Source organism: Hyperolius riggenbachi, chromosome 2 (assembly GCF_040937935.1).
Source record: "Hyperolius riggenbachi isolate aHypRig1 chromosome 2, aHypRig1.pri, whole genome shotgun sequence".
Classification (NCBI taxonomy): domain Eukaryota; kingdom Metazoa; phylum Chordata; class Amphibia; order Anura; family Hyperoliidae; genus Hyperolius; species Hyperolius riggenbachi.
In genome coordinates, this window is record NC_090647.1 from 194463725 (window position 1) to 194482551 (window position 18827).

At 41.7% G+C, this 18827-nt stretch overlaps 1 protein-coding gene across 1 annotated transcript in view; it reads left to right on the top strand.

Moving 5' to 3' along the window:
- The window catches only part of CLDN10 (claudin 10), a 50377-nt gene extending 43325 nt beyond the window's left edge, over positions 1-7052 (top strand). The window contains exons 4-5 of the mRNA XM_068265251.1: positions 2503-2610; positions 5971-7052. Coding sequence (XP_068121352.1) covers positions 2503-2610; positions 5971-6094 — 232 coding nt within the window. The 3' untranslated portion in view covers positions 6095-7052. The remainder of the gene's footprint in view (positions 1-2502; positions 2611-5970) is intronic.
- The last annotated feature ends 11775 nt before the right edge of the window (positions 7053-18827 follow it).

Below are 18827 nucleotides of genomic sequence, written 5' to 3' on the forward strand. Positions count from 1 at the left end.
GTAAACTCTAGGGATGATCAATGATATGCAAATACTTCAAGTTTATGGAAATTTATGTATATATATGCAGCTTGAAAAGGGACCAATCAATTTAAACCTGGGTGAGACTTGATTGGTCCATTTTCAAGCTGCATCTCATTGATCATCCCTAGTAATCTCCATGGGACCAGGAAAAGTAGTTTACTATATCAGAATTGGTCATACATTGTATATTTATACAGACGCATTTACCGAGACCTGAGGACTGCATTTACTATACCTAGAGTTTTACTATATCAGAGTTTACTATAACAAGATTCTACTGTAGTAATATTATGCTCAAAACCTTTAAGATCACATTATTCTGGAATTTGAAGTGAACCTCTGACGTGTAGCTACATTATATATACATATATTGCGCTGCTGTCACATGGTTGGCCAATTAGACAAGTGCATGAATATGCAGGTGTGCAGGTGTTCCTAACACAGTACAGTGAAGACTATTCCCTTTGCGTTATCTCTCACTCTACAAATGCTTATTCATTATTCATATCCATTGCCTGCGAAAGTCACTGCGTGAGGATGCCGTAGCAGAGCACTCAGACACCAATAGTGTCACCTATAGACACTATTGTCAAGAACCGGCCCGCGGCACGCCTGCGTATACGGTTCCCAACTGCGGGTTTGACCAGATCAAGCGGTGAACCGCCTTATTCAACCTACAAACAAGGCTGGAACCCCTCAAACACTTCTCACTGCCACCACTAGCTGTTGCTAGACACGTCCACTCAGCTGTCGAGGGCTCAACACGCAATCTGCGTTTTCGTATTCGGGTCAGCTTTGCGCTTTAGGCCGACTACGGGAACGCCACACACACACACAGTACAGTTGTACAGTAACACGGCACAATCAGGCACTGACTTGTAATGCAAGTTACACTGTCGTGCAGCAAAACCACTAACAGTCGTTCCGAACGATACTGTTAGCCACTCTGCTGTCGAGCGCAAAAGTGCCCCATACACACAATGTAATTACAATCTCATACGGTAGTGTTGCCCAAACGTACAATCAGGCATGGACTTATACACAGTTACACTTCAGTCTCTTCTAGGCTATGAGTGTTAGTTTAGTACAGCAGAAGTCAAACTTAATAAATAACGATTTAATATTCCAGGAAAAAAGTGGAATAATGCAGAAAGTAATATATACAAAAGATTTACAAAAAACAGTAAAAGTTACAAAATAAAAGTTGCAAGGATAAAAGTTACAAAGATACACACACGACCAATTGCAAAAGTAACAGGGAAATAAACGTACCAGCGTATCGATCTGGGCGTTGTTTGCGAGAGAACGCACTTTCTGGTCAGGAACCAGGTTAGTCCTAGCGTTGTGCTATCTCCAAAGACTACAAGTGGTGACTATCCTAGCTTCTGTTTTATAACAAATTTGGTGGCCCGAGGCCACCCCAATGTCCAGGTCCAGGAATATCCAATTTCCTGTTTAACGCGGGCAACTTCAAAGCGTTCCTGTTTTAGCTTGTGAAGTTTGGGGTAAAACTATCATCTAGTACATACATCACAAGATTGTATTTTGGGTGAAGCTTCCTGGCTGTCATATGTAAATTTCAAACATTCCTGTCCACTTTGAACTGGGCAGACTCACTTAGTTAGATAGTGTTTTGACCCACAGGCAGCTGTCTACATTAATACAAACGATCACAGCAATGCACCAAATTTGCAGGATGCCAGACAAAAGGGAACCTAATTACCTGGCTGTCCAGAGGAACTGTATGCTAATGTAGGTCTATTGACACACACACACAATCACATTAACAGTCCATGAAGCTAGCTGCCAATACCTTCAAAGCCAGACGGGCTGATATACCCATGTGATACAGCCAGAAAAATGAAAGAAATATGTTCCTGTATTATCCTTAACATCATCAGCATCATAACTAGCTGCTATATTCCTGACAACTATGCTTTCTTTACATGCAGTAGTTATCTGCTCATAACTCTGCCCAAAATGGCAGTTAAGTCACAACAGCTACATGTGTCACCCCTAATATAGTGCATTTGCCAACCAACAGTACAGGAAATGTTGATTCTGTAGTAAAAAAAAAAAAAACCTTATTAAGAATTTTGTTAAACATAGTATTTATTTAATATATCCGTGTTCCAATGTGTTGCTCTTAGTTTAAAAAAAAACAAAAAACACCACAAAACAACCTCATGATGCAGGTAGACACACTAAGCAACATCAAGAGCATCAAGTTAAATCATTAGTTGACATTTACTCTCCTGGATAACCTTGGAAATGGATGTCCTCTAGGCTCATGGCTATGTGTGCAGTGAGATATTATAGCGATCCATGTATTACTGGGCTTCATAGCAACAAGCTAGGGAAGACCTTTCATATACACACAAAGCATTTGGTATACTCTTTCAGGACCAACAGGCTCTTTGCTACAATTTTGAATGACACTATAGTTTTCTGATCTCTTCCTGTTTCCTTTTTCTGCAGGTATGAATTAGGTACAGCTTTGTTTGTTGGATGGGCTGGATCAGTCCTCTGCTTGGTTGGAGGGTTCATTTTTTGCTGCACATTTCGATTTGACAATGTTAACCAAAGGTAACAGACTATTCAGTAAAATAATACAAGATGTATATCATGCTGTACAAACTTGACCTATAGCAGTTTGAATATGCATTGCACTGGTCGGAATTATTAGTCTTGTAAGTAAGTAAAGTGGACTAGGGAAGTTCAGATTTCTGCTTTCTTTGTATCTGAGCCCAGCCCAAAAATAATGCTCTCCCATTTCCCTTCCTACCCTCCACTTTATAGGCAATAAGAAAAAATCTACCTTATATACCATAATAATAGGTTCCCTGACCTTACACTAAATTATTATTATTTAAAATGTTATAAGTCTACAAAAGCACAACTGAACAAACTTGGTTGTGTTTGACGTAACATCAACAGCACCCTGCACCTTTAATGTATACAGGCAAAACCCACCAAGATATATTTATTCCACCAGTGGCAACATTAGATCTAACAACAAACCTAAAAAGTTCACATACAGCAGAAGAACACCATTCACTGTCCCAGACAGCAACGCTCCTCCCACAATTTTATCTCATATAGTCCCTACAATATACTCTGGGAAGACCTCTAGATAGTATTGTGTGATAAAATGTTAAATACTCATAGCAGTACTCTTCCTTTCTACTATTACTAGACCACTTATGACTCCCGTGCATCTAAAGAATCTTGTTTCTCTCCTGTATCTGTGCTCAGTACTCCTCTGCCCCCCTCTACCTACTACTAGACCACCCGTTCCTCCCTGCATCTAAAGTATCCTGTTCCTCTCCTCTATCTGTGCTCAGTATTTATCTGCCCTCTCCAACTATTACCAGATCACCTGTCCCTCCCCTGTATCTAAAGAATCCTCTCCTCTATTTGTACTTCTCTGTCCCTTCTTGTGCCCTAAAGAAATTTAAACACATATCTAGTACTGTCCTGTCAGCATTCTATCCTTCCATCAGAATTACTATTTTGTGAACATTTAACTAAATTGTAAGTTATCATACCTTCTACATTCTGTGGCATTCTACTTAATTTGTGTTGATAATTTCTTTAAAGAGAACCCGAGGTGGGAATTACTAATACTATTGGGGCACAGAGGCTGGTTGCGCACACTAAGACCAGCCTCTGTTGCCCCATCGTGTGCCTCCATGTCCCCCCTGCTCGCCGCTATAGACCCCGCAGTGCTGGCGACACGCAGCGTGTCGCCAGCACAATGTTTACCTCAGCGCTGTCTGTCAGCGCCGCTCCCGCATCGGCGCACCCGCCCGTGTCCCTTCCCTCCCGCTGATAGGAGGGAAGTGACGCGGGCGGGTAGCGGCGATGCGGAGGAGGCGGGGGAGCGATGCTGACAGACAGAAGGTAAACATTGTGCTGGCGACACGCTGCGTGTCGCCAGCACTGCGGGGTCTATAGCGGCGAGCAGGGGGGAAATGGAGGCACGCGATTGGGCAACAGAGGCTGGTCTTAGTGTGCGCAACCAGCCTCTGTGCCCCAATAGTATTAGTAATTCCCACCTCGGGTTCTCTTTAAAGCACAGCTGAACTGAGAGGGTTATGGAATCTGACATATTTATTGTCTTTTAAACAATGTTGCAGCGACAGGTCGCCCGTGAGTATGCGGCGTTGCACGGGCGCGCACCCCGAACCGTCGCCGGGCGATTGGCGTGGTCAATCGCCTGGTGACAGTCGCCGCTGCAACTCCGCTGCAACTGTCGCTAGTCCACGTGAGTACGCGGACTAGCGACAGCAACCGCCATTGAAGTATACGGAGGTTCTGGCGGGGGGACGAGGAACGTCGGCGACAGCTTCCGTCGCGCCGCTGGTCCCTCTTCCGCGTGTGTACGCGGAGGGACCTGGCGAGGAGCTGTCGCCGGCCTGTCGCCCACACGCTCACGTGTGCTGGCGACAGGCCCTAGAAGTTGCCCGTGAGTATGGGCCATAATCCTTTCTATAACCCCTGAACAAGCATGCCAATTAAGTATTTTGACTGAAGTCTAACTGGATTAGCTGCATGCTTGTTTCAGGTGTGTGATTCGGACACTTCTGCAGCCTAAGGTCCTGTTCACAGTGCTCAGTTGCATTGCAAAATAATTCTGCAGGTCAACTCACTGCCCATACAGTTCTATGAGCCTGTTCACAGTACTGCGTTGTAACTGATTGCATTATTCTAACTCACTGCATGCAAGCTTTGCATTAAAGTCTATGTCCATTCTCTATTGCAGTTCACACACATTTTAATATGTGCGTATTGCAAATGACCAGCCTAAGGCTAGGATCACAGTGGAGAAGCATGTTGCATTGCTACACACCGCGGATAAAACACAACGCAAAGTAGCAAGTAATGTAGTTGCGGGGGCATGGGATGTAACGGAGGCATAAGAGTCAAAATTGCATCATAGTTGTGTGCCATTTGTGTCGCACATTTAAGAGTATTAAGTCCAGCATTTTTTAAAAACAGATTTGCACATGTGCAATGCGTATAAAGTAGTGTGGCACGATGCAAATATTCAAACATGCCAGCGTTACCATAGACTAACATTCAGTGCATCAACGCATATATTTGCATAAACGTAGGGCAGTGTCTGCATTATTTTTGTGTACCTTGTTGACAAACATTGCACTGCATGCACTGTGAACGTCGCATTTACTTTTCATTGCTGAGCGATATTCTCCGCTAAAAAAGCACCATTATGGCGCAAGTAACTGAGCACTGTGAACGTAGCCTAAGAGATCAGCAGGACTGCCAGGCAACTGGTATTCTTTAAAAGGAAATACATATGGCAGCCTTCAAATCCTTCTCAGTTCAGGTGTACTTTAAGGAGTTTGACAAATGTCTGAAAAAATACCCACATATGCTTACATTTTTTTGAGCAACAGTAAATGTTGCTAATTGATTCAATCAAAATATACTGTATCGTTAAAGAGAAACAGTGACCGAGGATTGAACTTCATCCCAATCAGTAGCTGATACCCCCTTTCCCATGAGAAATATTTTCCTTTTCTCAAACGGATCATCAGGGGGCTCTGTACGGCTGATATTGTGGTGCAACCCCTCCTACAGTGTGATGTCAGCACCAGGGTGCTGACATCACACTGTGGGAACCTTGTTACATTGTGGGAAATAACAGCTGCTGCCGAAAATGCATCATCTCTTTCCACAGACATCACCTGCCAGCAGTAAAAATGACACCTTGTGATAAATGTCAGAATGTAAATCAAGTAGAGGAAATATTTTACAATGGGCAAACACTGTCTAATTAAGCACTTTTTTTCTTTACATTATTTTCACTTCAGTTCCTCTAGCTAATGCATCTAAGGTCTATGATATTGGTAAAGTAAAAAATAAAATCGATGTGAAACTGTATACAATAAAATTAATATGTTTCAATGTTCCTCTGCCTAGGCCAGTGCATCAATACACTGCTGGATCTTCCAACGTCAACTCATGGAGGAAAGCGAAAGACTCATCTAAACTGATGCAGCACAATGAAGTGGGAACAACGTATAACAAAAGCGCATATGTCTAAATTGTATTGTATGCATTTACATTCTCTTTCTACAATACACTGATATTACACAATGTAAATTACAAAAATCTACTCTTTTCAATCCTCACTTCCTTTACTTAAAGAGGAACTTCAGCCTAAACAAACCTACTGTCATTAAGTTACATTAGTCATGTTAATTAAAATAGATAAGTAATATAATCTCTTACCCACCCTGTTTTAAAAGAACAGGCAAATGTTTGATTTCATGAGGGCAGCCATCTTTTTGGTTGAAAGGAGGTGACAGGGAGCATGAGACACAGTTCCAACTGTCCTGTGTGCTGATTACCCCTCCCAGTTGCCAGGCAACGCGAATAACATAGGAAATCCCATCATGCTTTGCACAGCATCAGGGAAAAAAGCCCGGGCAGTTTTGTTTGATGGGTGGAGCTTAGCTAGAAATGCAGCTAAAAATGATGCTTTGGTAAGAAAAACAAAGTTCTGATGCTGTGAAACTGTTAAAGAAACACCAAGCCTTTTCAGTTCTGCTGAGTAGATTTTTAGTCTGGAGGTTCACTTTAAAAAGGACCTTTAACCCAGGATTGAACTTCATCCTAATCAGTAGCCAATACCCCCTCTCCAACAAGAAATATTTACGTTTTCTGAAACAAATCATCAGGGACATCTATGTGGCTGATATTGTGGTGAAACCCCTCCAACAGTGTGATGTCAGAGCCATGGCCCTGACTGTTTTCTGTCTGTGAATCTCATTGCATTGTGGGAAATAACCTGTGGGCTGTAACCTTTTAGCTTATTTCATTCTTAGTGGGAATGTTTCTAGATAAGGGCAGTTTGTGCTGTCCATTTTCAATGTCTGCCGGCTGTAAAGAAGATGACCTGCAGGCTCACAGTGGATCAAACAACATGAACTAATTACACAGCGAGTATTCATCTTTTTTTTTTTTAACTTCTCACTTCGCAATGTCTTTATGTATTTATTTTTTTCACCTACTACTATTGGTAAAGCTCCAATTTAAAATAAAGAATAAATTGAAAGACAGTATAATTTCCTCTCATACCTATGTGTCTGTGTGTGTGAGAGTGTGTATTGGTGCATGCAGGGATTTTATAAAAACATTTTCCTTAAAAAAAACTATTGTTGTGTCAATGAGTTGGGATGAGGTTTTCTCCAATGTGGATATAGATAAAACCTGACAGCTGTGCTGTTTTGCTGCTATGTTAGGTACATTAGGGTATATTAAAGTGACACTGAAGCGAAAAAAAAATGATGATATAATGAATTGGTTGTGTAGTACGGATAATTACTAGAACATTAGTAGCAAAGAAAATAGTCTCATATTTTTATTTCAGTTATATAGTTTTTTTTTTTATAACATTGCATCATTCTTCAATATTTGCAGTTTACACACTACACTCAGCATTCTAAGGCCCATATGCAATTCACTTTTTCACTTGACTTTTCTCCTAGGAGATAATTTTTCATCTTCGATTTAAAATAACTTTTCATCACTTTTCAACAAAAAAAGTACCGAAAAGTAGGTGAGAAAGTACTATCAAAATTATTTTTGAGTATTTTCTTGCTTTCTGGTGGCTTAACCTTCCTGGCGGTAAGCCCGAGCTGAGCTCGGGCTATGCCGCCGGAAGGCACCGCTCAGGCCCCGCTGGGCCGATTTGCATAATTTTTTTTTTTTTGCTGCACGCAGCTAGCACTTTGCTAGCTGCGTGCAGTGCCCGATCGCCGCCGCTACCCGCCGATCCGCCGCTATCCGTCGCGCCGCAGCCGCCCCCCCCCCCAGACCCCGTGCGCTGCCTGGCCAATCAGTGCCAGGCAGCTCTATGGGGTGGATCGGAATCCCCTATGACGTCACGACGTCGTTGACGTCATCCCGCCCCGTCGCCACGGCGACGGGGGAAGCCCTCCAGGAGATCCCGTTCTTTGAACGGGATCTCCTGATCGCCGGCGGCGATCGGAGGGGCTGGGGGGATGCCGCTGAGCAGCGGCTATCATGTAGCGAGACTTTATCTCGCTACATGAAAAAAAAAAAAATTGAAAAAAAAAGATTTGCTGCCCCCTGGCGATTTTTTAGCAAACCGCCAGGAGGGTTAAAGGGCATTTTATTGACAAGTTTAAAAATATCACCTAGGAGAAAACTTAAGTGAAAAAGTGAATTGCATATGGGCCTAAATGAGTTCACAGAGCAGTCTAATGACGTTTTGAACTTTCCTCTGCAGAAAAAATAAAACACAGACAGTTGATATAATAAGCTTCAGAAGACAGAGCTCTCTGTGACTTTCAGTTGGAGAGTTCAGCGAAGCTCTTTTGCATTGATAACAACTGGAGTTTCTTAACTCTTCCTGTACTGGAAACAATATTAGACTCATATCTCTGCTGCTAATGTTTTATTTCTTAGATGTACTACACATACAAATCATTATATCATAGGTTTATTTTCACTTCAGATTCCAGTTAAATCTACCCTGGTAAACATTAGGTGTTCAGGCAGAGCAGGTGGAGTTAGCTGGAATTACGGTACTAGTTTTTTTGTAAGTCACACCTTTTCTTCCTCAAAACTGGGGGGAAATAGTCAATGCAGCTTATATTCTGAAGATACGTCTACATATTGGTCCATAAGAGGTCCCTGCACCATACACACACCTAGGTTTCGTTTTTTCCCCCCGATATTTGCCCTGTAAACCTAGGTGTGTCGAATATGACAGAGAGTCTTATATCATGAAAAATATTGTAATGCAAATTATGTTGAACACAGGCAATGTAGGTGTTACATGTGCAATGCAAGTTATGCAAATTACATAACACATTTTGAAATTTGTGTAAGCTTTAACCACTTAAACCCCCGCGGTACGAATTTCTCCGTCCCTTTTTCCCCCCCTAAAAAACCAGGGACGGAGAAATCCGTACCTTCCGCCCTACCGCCGCTGTCCGCGCTCCCGCCGCCCGTGCGCGCGCACCCGCCGCTCGTGCACGCCGCCGCCTGCTCGCACGGAGATCAATGAACGGGAAAATCCATTCCCGTTCGTTGATCTAAGCCCCCGCAATGATCGCGCTGCTTATATTAGAAACAGCGCGATCATTGTGATTCTCCAGCCTCCTACTGCTTCCTGTAAGCGTCCGGAAGGACGCTTACAGGTCGCATGTAAACAAACACACTGTGGCCAAATAGTAAACTACACCCTAAAAGCATTTTACATAAACAAACATTACATTTACACAATAAATTAACTCATTACCTCCCACACTCCCCAATTTTTTTATTTTTTTTTTGTAATTAAAAAAAAAAATACAATAAAAAAAACAAACACAAATAGTTACCTTAGGGACTGAACTTTTTAAATATTTATGTCAAGAGGGTATAACACTGTTACTTTATAAACTGCGGGCTTGTAATTAGGGATGGATGCAAAACTGAAAAAAATGCACCTTTATTTCCAAATAAAATATTGTCGCCAAACATTGTGATAGGGACATAATTTAAATGGTTTTATAACCGGGACAAATGGTTAAATACATTTCATGGGTTTTAATTACAGTAGCATGCTTTATTTAAAAACGATAATGGCCGAAAACTGAAAAGTAACAATTTTTTCCCACATTTTTTCCTATTTTCCCATTAAAACACATTTAGAATAAAATAATTCTTGGCATAATGTCCCACCTAAAGAAAGCCTAATTGGTGGCGAAAAAAACAAGATATAGTTCATTTCATTGGGATAAGTAATAATAAAGTTATAGACGAATTAATGGAAGGAGCGCTGAAAGGTGAAAATTGCTCTGGTGTTCAAGGGGTAAAACCCCTCAGTGGTGAAGTGGTTAAAGTGCGTACACACGTCTGATATTTCTGAACAACTTGTCGTTTGAGCGACTTGTAGTTCAAACAACAAGTTGCTCAGACATCATGTACACACTGAACAAGTCATTTGATATGTTAATTTACCTAATTATCATGTCCTTTAACCAACTTGATAATGGACTGGATAGAACAATGGACTAGATTACATGACTGATCAAACGACTATACAAAGATAAAAAGTACAACCACATGGTGATAAACTCATACATAGTGAAGATATTAGAGAAAGTGAAAAAAAGATTTTTAATATAAATTTTGATATTTAACATACAATACCTGGTATTTATAACACTTTTTCTCATTAACAGAGAAACAACATTTGGTTCAGGATCAGTGATAAACAAATAGTACCACACATATGAAGATGCTCGTCCAGAACCAGAATTAAGTGAATGGAACGTTACACTGGGCTAATGAGAATTGAGATCTGCTGATCAATCGACCGTTGCTGAATAATCTAACCTGGAGATGGTCAATGAGATGGTAATAATTCCGGCTTGCATACAAATGTAATGTACACTGTAAACAACTTAGAATTTAGCTCATAAAATGGACTTCCTGCTCCTGCATTAAAGTGAAACCGTAACCAAGAATTGAACTTCATCCCAATCAGTAGCTGATACCCCCTTTCCCATGAGAAATCTTTTCCTTTTCACAAACGGATCATCAGGGGGCTCTGTATGGATGATATTGTGGGGAAATCCCTCCCACAGTGTGATGTCAGGACCATGGTTCTGACATCACACTGTGGGAGCCTTGTTGCACTGTAGGAAATAACAGCTGTTTCCAACTGCCAAAAAAGCAAGCAGCATCTCCTTCCACTGACATCACCTGCCAGCAGTAAAAATGTCACCATGTGGTAAATGTTAGAATGTAAATCAGGGAGAAGAAAGATCTTACAATGGGCAAACACTGACTAAAACGTTTATACATAATTATTGTAAAAATGAAGCATTTTTTTATTACATTATTTTCACTGGAGTTCCTCTATAAATCTGCCCCCAAACCAAAATTATTAACATCTTCTTGACCATCTCTATTAGTAAATTTGATTTGCCTCGTGGAACATTCTTTTTCTTCTGATGTAAATTCTGGTTCATGCTGAACTTGAATCTGCATATTGATCAGCTCATTACTATTAAGTGGAATTAATACTGTTTTCTGTAAAGTAAACAAAACAAAACATTGTAAAATACATTTGTGCAAAATATAGCATTGCAAAAATTGATACCATAAAGAACAGACGTGTTATTACAAATGACTTCCAATGTATCATTTTAGTTTCTAATTTTCAGAGAAAAAATGCTCAGATAATGAGACATACCATTTCTAGGTTTACCCTTTATGAACATTGTTAAAAAAATGCAGAAGAGGGGTAAACTGTGCAAAGACGTCCCCCTTAATCTGTACAGGTTACGTGTACAGTCCAAGAATTCCATGCCTGGGATGATGTCTGCATATAGAAAGAAGCAGTCTTGTTTCTGCTGATTACAGGAATGGGAACAACACACTCAGGTTTGTGTAAGAGCTAGTCTACAGCGAGTGTGCTGTGTCAGCACTTACACGGCATGTCACCCAGCTGGGATCGGGAACCAACTACTCCAGTGGTATTGAAGGGCTAAAGCTGTACAGGGGCGTCACTAGCCTGCAGTGTTCTCTTGCTATGCAGCGGGGGGAGGAGGACAGATGGATTTGGCAAGTGTGATGTCACACATGGCCCAGGTGAGTGGGGAGAACAATGTCTCAGTTGTTGCTTGGTTGAAGGCATTGGCCAGCCGAGGGAGGTCAGAAGCTGTAGTAAACATGCTGGATTCTCAGCAGAGGCAGTCGTTATCAAGCACCAAGTTTCATCTACAATGTGTACGGGCTTTAGTATATCAGGAGATGCTTGGAGATGTCTCTGTAAATCAAGAGATGTTTAGAGTAAACCAGGCCCCTAGTGTTCTTTAACTACTCATCAAATAATCAGTGTGTCTGCTTATTTCTCAACCCCATTTAGTACAATGGGTAGGTAGTGTGATCTACGAGCACCCTGGAGTGAAAACAAAAACACAAGAGACACTGGAAGCCTCAACAGTGTAGTATGTTAAACTATTGAAGCAAATGGTGGAGAAGAATGGGTACTCACAAAGGGAGGTTGCCGGTGGGCAACCAACCACTGTAGGCGGGTGGAGATGCACTAACCTGACTCCACTCAGGTGTCCAGACTGGGCGTGGTTGCTCTCTTGGTACAAAATATCTCTAAATGGTTGTAGGGGTAGTAGGCCCTAACCAAAAAGACTACCCCTGCCGAAGGAGGGTGTGTGACACAAAAGGGGATAAGAGGCGCCCAGATGATAAAACTGCGTTAAAAACAGTTACTGTTTTTAACAGTTTTATCATCATCTGTGCACCTCTTATCCCCCTGTGCATTCAGTTGAATGAATATGATCAGGGAAACATTGGCGTAACAATAGTTTGTGACGGTGGGGATTGCGCAGTGGGAGGGGCCAACATTTGGTTAACATGCAGAGCAGGAGCAGAGCTTTATACATTACCTCCTCCCAACAGCAAAGCAGATCTTTCTCACTCCTCTTCAGTGTAGCTAGGCTCTGTGTAGCCAATCACCATGTGGCTCTCAATGCATATCACATGACATACAGAGACTGGAGCCGCAAAATGATTAGCTGCGTGGCGCAGCTATGAGTTACACTGGTGATGAGTGACGAGGATCTGTCCTGCCATCTGAACATTCTTGCTGTGGGCCCAGAGAACCATAGGTACACTCCTACAAGGAAAACATAAAAAGTCTGGCAAACGTAAAAACTTTCACAGCTAACAACTTTTGAACAAAACTTTTTTCTAAGGTCTAAATTACAAAGTGTTTACTGTATCCAATGCCTAAATCAAACAAAACACATGGAGTTTTCCTTCAACGTAAACTGTGGTTTAAAGTCAGCACGGGAAAAGATACTTTGGAACGATTTACCAAAGGGGATGTAGAGGAAAATGAAACTCTGTTTCTGTCAAACAACCAATCACAGAAAAATGTGTAATGATGACTTGCATGAGGCTGGATGTTTGAGGCCAACCAAACTTCCCTTTGTGCACTTTCTCACACTAGCTCTGAAGATAGGTAACCCTCCAATTAGTATGAAAATAATTATAAGATTTTTTTTTTTGTACTCACACTTCAGGCCCCTGTTTGCAGCTAGTGGTAATTAAAGGAGCACTGTAGTGGAAAAAGACTAAAAATTAAAATGCGTATTTACCCATACAATATAAATGTACATGTGGCACAGTGTTCTATTCAATGTAAAATGTTTGTTATAAATGTTTCTTTGATTTATTATCTTTACGTGAAAGTGACACACTGCAGCTATTTGCAATATAACCCTTATCTCACTGGGGGAATCTCAAACATAAGTAAAAAAATGTTGCCCAACAAAAAAAGAAAAAATAGTTGTACCTGTGAAGGAGCAGTGGCACAGCCCAATTGCCTCCTCTGCTTTCACAAGGAACCATGCTTCTGCTTTTCATCTGTAAAGGTCCATGCCATTGCTTCTAATAATACTGACAATGACCTTTGAAGTATCCTCTGATTACACAAACACAGACTTTAGCAGCCTGCTTCTGAGCGGATCGCTCAGAAACAGCCGTATCAGTCTGACGACAGAGCGTACACACGCCGGACTGTCGCTGGCACGCCCACCCAGCGGGAGGCAACGACGGACCCGTCGTTGCCTAAAGTCCGGCGTGTGTACGGACCTTATGTGTAATCTGTCAGTGAGCACCAATGCCTCTACAGCAGTGAAACCTGAACAGCCGGGGCTTGTTTGGTGAGGGAGTATCTTGTGTAATGGCAGAACGAATGAGTCCTGATATCACTGCCTACATTTGCAGCTCTGCTTGCTAGCTAATGTCCAAGGCTCTGTAATGAGGTGATAATTCAGGCTACTTCCATGCTAGCTTTTCGTGGTACTCTCCGCCGTGGCCGTTATTCTCTAAGAGATAGGTCACAGAACCCGTGGTGCGATGTGCTGCCACAGAGGTGCTTTGATTGATGCAGAGGCTGCAGAATGGTACGAGCAGTACCGCTTGGTGCACGATTGCATTGCAGTCAATGGCACTGCAACAATCTTTATAGATTGTTGTGGCAGTGGTGCAGCGCACATGTGCATACCGGCGAAGTCACATTGACGCACTTCCTATCTGGATGTGTGCACATGACTGAGGGATTAGACGCAAGTGACGTCTGATGTCACTTGTGTACATGTTTGGTGGGTGGGGGCATGCAGATTTCCCTGTCTGCTGAACAAAACTGCATGCAATGATGTGGTGTGATGGGCTGTGGTGAGCTCTTCTGCCATACGCAAATCACACCACACCATGTATGTGTGCAACCAGCCTTAGAGGTCCTTGCCAGTATTATTAGAAGCATTAGCAAGGACCTTCACAGATGGAAACAGAGCATGGTAACTTGTGAAAGCAGAGGAGGCAGTAGGGCTGTGCCACTGCTCCTTCACAGGTACAACGGTTGTTGCTTGGCAACATTTTTTTAAAATTATGCATGATAATCTCCCCATGAAGAACTGGGTTAACCCAAAGTCTGTTGCAAAGAGCTGCAGCATATCACTTTCATGTAAAGATTAGAAATCACAGACACATCTGTAACAAACATTTTACATTGAATAGAGCACTGTGCCACATATACATTATATTGTATGGGTAAATATACATGTTAATTTTCATTTTTTTTTTACTATAGTGCCCCTAGAAGCTGTTTTATTGTCTCTGTGAAGCAGCTGACAGCAGCACCATGAGAAGACTGCTGCAACATAGCTGCTTAGACTTCTAGGAGTGTATGGGGCAGTGTGGCAATATCTGCTCACTCAGACGTCTCAAGCCATGATCTTATTTCTGTACATAGTCAGTTGGGGAGGTGATTAGGCAGTTTGCCCAATCATGTCTGTATTTCTCCTGCTGGATGTAGAAATGTTATTTTGCTGATTTTTTTTCTCCTTCGTACAAAGGAAACAAATAAGGGTTTTACTGAAGGCTGCCCTGTAACGCCTGTAAGAAGCAGTGGCATAGAAATAGGGGTTGCAAAGTTTGTGACCGCACCGGTCCAGAGGGGCCCCAAGGTACCCTCCTCCAACCGCAGTATTAGCTCTCTGTTGGTCCTGTGCTGGTAATAATCACTTCTATAGATGCTTTGAATAGTAGTAATCACTAACAAACTATTCCCCATCCCCTTCTTGACCTTTAACACTGTGGTTGTCCTTGGCAGATTTTGGTGTGCCGTATCCATTGTTATGTATAGAGTGTTTGGGGGCCCCCATGCAAAACTTGCACCGGGGCCCATAGCTCCTTAGCTACGCCACTGGAATGAAGCTTTGGCAAGTCAGTGAATACTGATGTGTAAATATGAACTTGTGGCAGTATGCATGTCTCTCAAACTTAGAAATAATAACAGCTTAAAGCCAAATTAGGTTTGTAACCTGTTGTAAAACACTATCTGTGATGGAATGCATGAATGCTAAAAGAACATAATGCAATTCTATGTACTGTATCTGGTAGGTGAGATGGGCATAACATTACGTAAAAATGTTACCTCTGCCTTCTCAGAACAGGAGCACATACAGTATATGGGTGCAAAATAAAAAAAGCATAGAACATAAGAAGTTTCTAGCAAGCAGTGTAGTACAAATAAAACCTAAAACACAACACACCATTCAGCCCTGATGTACCCATATATAACTCATTCCTATAAACTGTGGACTAATATAATAATAAGTAACATAACGTAATGCCTGGCAGATTTTAGCTTTAAATTGACAGACTCCAATAAATAGTAAGGGGCCTTTTTATAGTGGTGGGGAGGGGTTGTATTTGTTGAATTCTCACAAAGTGATTGAATATTGTGGAAAACTGCATACAAGCCTTGCACTATCAATGACAAGGCTATAATACTGCCGGTGAGAGACACCGCCTTACTCCTCACATCCAAGAGAGCTGTGGTGACTGTTAGGAACTGCAACACAGTTCATCAAACCTCAGCTAGATTACAGCTCCCATAGACTATTAGGTTTTTAAGGAATCAGGCAACAATCAATATCTCTCTGGTATTGATCGTTTACCTTGATTATCACCATGAAATACTCGCTACTCAATAAGACTTTACCATAAAACTGATTGAATATCAGTTGTGATGCCGCTTCCAGTATCTTTGTACTGTTCAATGTATTCAAATATTTTGAAGCTATTGGTCACATACCGCTCAATCCTGCAGCAATGAAACTGATTAAAGAGTTTCATGTGGCCATTTATGACACCATAAGGAAACAAATCAATAGGGCACAACTGAAATGTGTGTATAGGCTAAATGTGTACCTTAAGCTGCCTTCCTAAGATCATCAAAGGAGTAATGAATACCCTGTTTCATGTCCAAGTTCTGCAAGCTTCAGCTACAAGCCAGCTTTGGCCAAATTCCAGCGCAGGTTCCTGATTGGCTGCACTGGGCAACTGTACCACTTTTGCTCTAGTTTCCACTGAACCCTAAAATAATGCATGAAACTTTTCTTGTGAGTTTTAAATTCTTATCTTTGTCAAGCAAACCGTCTTATCAACTTCAGGTTGTATACATTAAAGATCAGTAAATGTTATGTGTGCACACAGCACATGTAAGGGTTAAAGGGCTTTATGCAATCTATGTAGCATATGTTATGCAAATAGCACTATCAGCATTACACAAGCGCTAGTAATGCAAGCTAGGCATAGCATTGCATGTATAATATGCGCTATATAGATTGCGTAAAGCACAGTAAATTTATGTGCCCTGCGCGGCTAACCATGCCTTATCACAAAATTCTGGACGGGCCCTCTACCCCGCCTTCGGCCCTTCTAGATAAACTGTGGTGGTTCTACCATATGTGGAGCATTTCCTACTCGCTCCAATGTAGAACTCACGTATTTAACCAGATTTGGGCTCCTTGGATTATGAGATACCCGTTGGGCCAGCCGGCCCACTCATGATATGTACATGTTAAAGGGAAACTAAGGTAAGAGGGATATGGAGGCTAACATGTTTATTTCCTTTTAAACAATGCAGATTGCCTGGCTGTTCTGCTGATCCTCTGCCTCTAATACTTTAAGCCATAGACCCTGAACAAGCATGCAGATCAGATGTCTACGACAAATCTGACAAGATTACCTGCATACTTGAGGTGCGTGATTTAGACCCTACTGACCAGAAAGGTCAGCAAGACTGCCTGGCAACTGGTATTGTAAGAAATAAATATGGAAGTTTCCATATTATTATTTTTTATTTATATAGCGCCAACATATTCCGCAGCGCTTTACAAAGCAGAATAAGATGACAAGGGGAAAATAGATACAACTAACAAATGTACAGCAGAGTTCCAAGCAGCACAAACATTGTTACAAAAACAGTAAACATTAGGATGACCCTGCCCTTGTGAGCTTACAATCTAATGGGTAGTGGGGGACACATTAGGTAAGGGGGTGGAGGATGGATGAGGCAATGATTCTTTGCCTTTGATTACATTGTGACAGATAAGTAAATAAGGGCTATAGAATGTTATAAGCTTGTCTGAAAAGGTGTGTTTTAAGAGTGCGTTTGAAGATTTCCAGGTTTGGAGCATGACGTACAGGCTGTGGAAGAGAGTTCCAGATAAGGGATGATGCTCGTGTAAAGTCCTGGATGCGAGCATGAGAGGGGGTGATCAGCTTAGAAGCCAGGAGAATTTCTTGGGAGGAGCGGAGGTTGCGGGAGGGACAATATCTTGAGATTAGTGAGGAGATGTATGGAGGAGACAACTCCTGGAGGGCTTTATATGTTAGAGTCAGGAGTTTGAACTGGATCCTCTGGGTAATGGGTAACCAGTGGAGAGAACGGCACAGTGGGGCTGCATCGGAAGAGCGTGTGGAAAGGTGAATGAGGCAGGCCGCTGAATTTAGAAGGGATTGGAGAGGTGCTAGCCTGTTTTTTGGTAGACCAGAGCAGGGTGTTGCAGTAGTCTAGGCGGGAGATGATTAAGGCATGTACAAGCATTTTGGTGGCCTCTCGTGTGAGGAAAAGACCGATACGGAATATATTTTTGAGCTGGAAATAGCAGGTGGTGGTTAATGAGGCAATGTGAGGTTTAAAGGAGAGCTCTGAGTCAAGTATAACCCCCAAGCAGCAGGCTATAGTGGATGAGGTTATTGGGGTGTTGTCTACAGTTATGGTTGCAATTGGTGGGGGTGTAGATAGCGTTGGTGGAAAAATCACAATTTCCGTTTTACTCATGTACCTCACAACTCGGGTTCCTTTTAACTTGTTGCTGCATGGTTACGGGGTTCACGTTAATAGTTGCACTATTGTACCTGCTCACACGACTTTCACCTACCTATTACTGTTTGTTGAACTATATCTGTGAATAATACTGTAAGCAATATGTTGCAAGTTTGTTATCTACATGTTCTGCAAAAACCTTTAATAAACTTAAAATTAAAAAAAAAAAAAGTGCACACGTGAGGTTTACTGATCTTTAGCAAATACAACCCCACTTTTCTTGCAGTTTAGTACGTTTTTGCTTGCTGGGTGCTGAGAAGGTGTCATACAGATCTGATGTGAAAAAGACAAGAATTGAAAACTTGTGTGAAATGTTTCATGCATCAGAGCCAAAACCTTTAAGGCAACATAATTATTATATTATTAGTTCTTAACAACAAAAATTGTACCTGGAAATAAAAATAACATTAAGTGCTGGTGGGAGTACATTGTACCGTACAAAAAATATATATACAGTATATAAAAAAGAATACACATAACACTTAACCTGCTCATTAGGCACGTCAATCGCACACACAACTATTACAAACGTAAACCCTGGAGATATTCA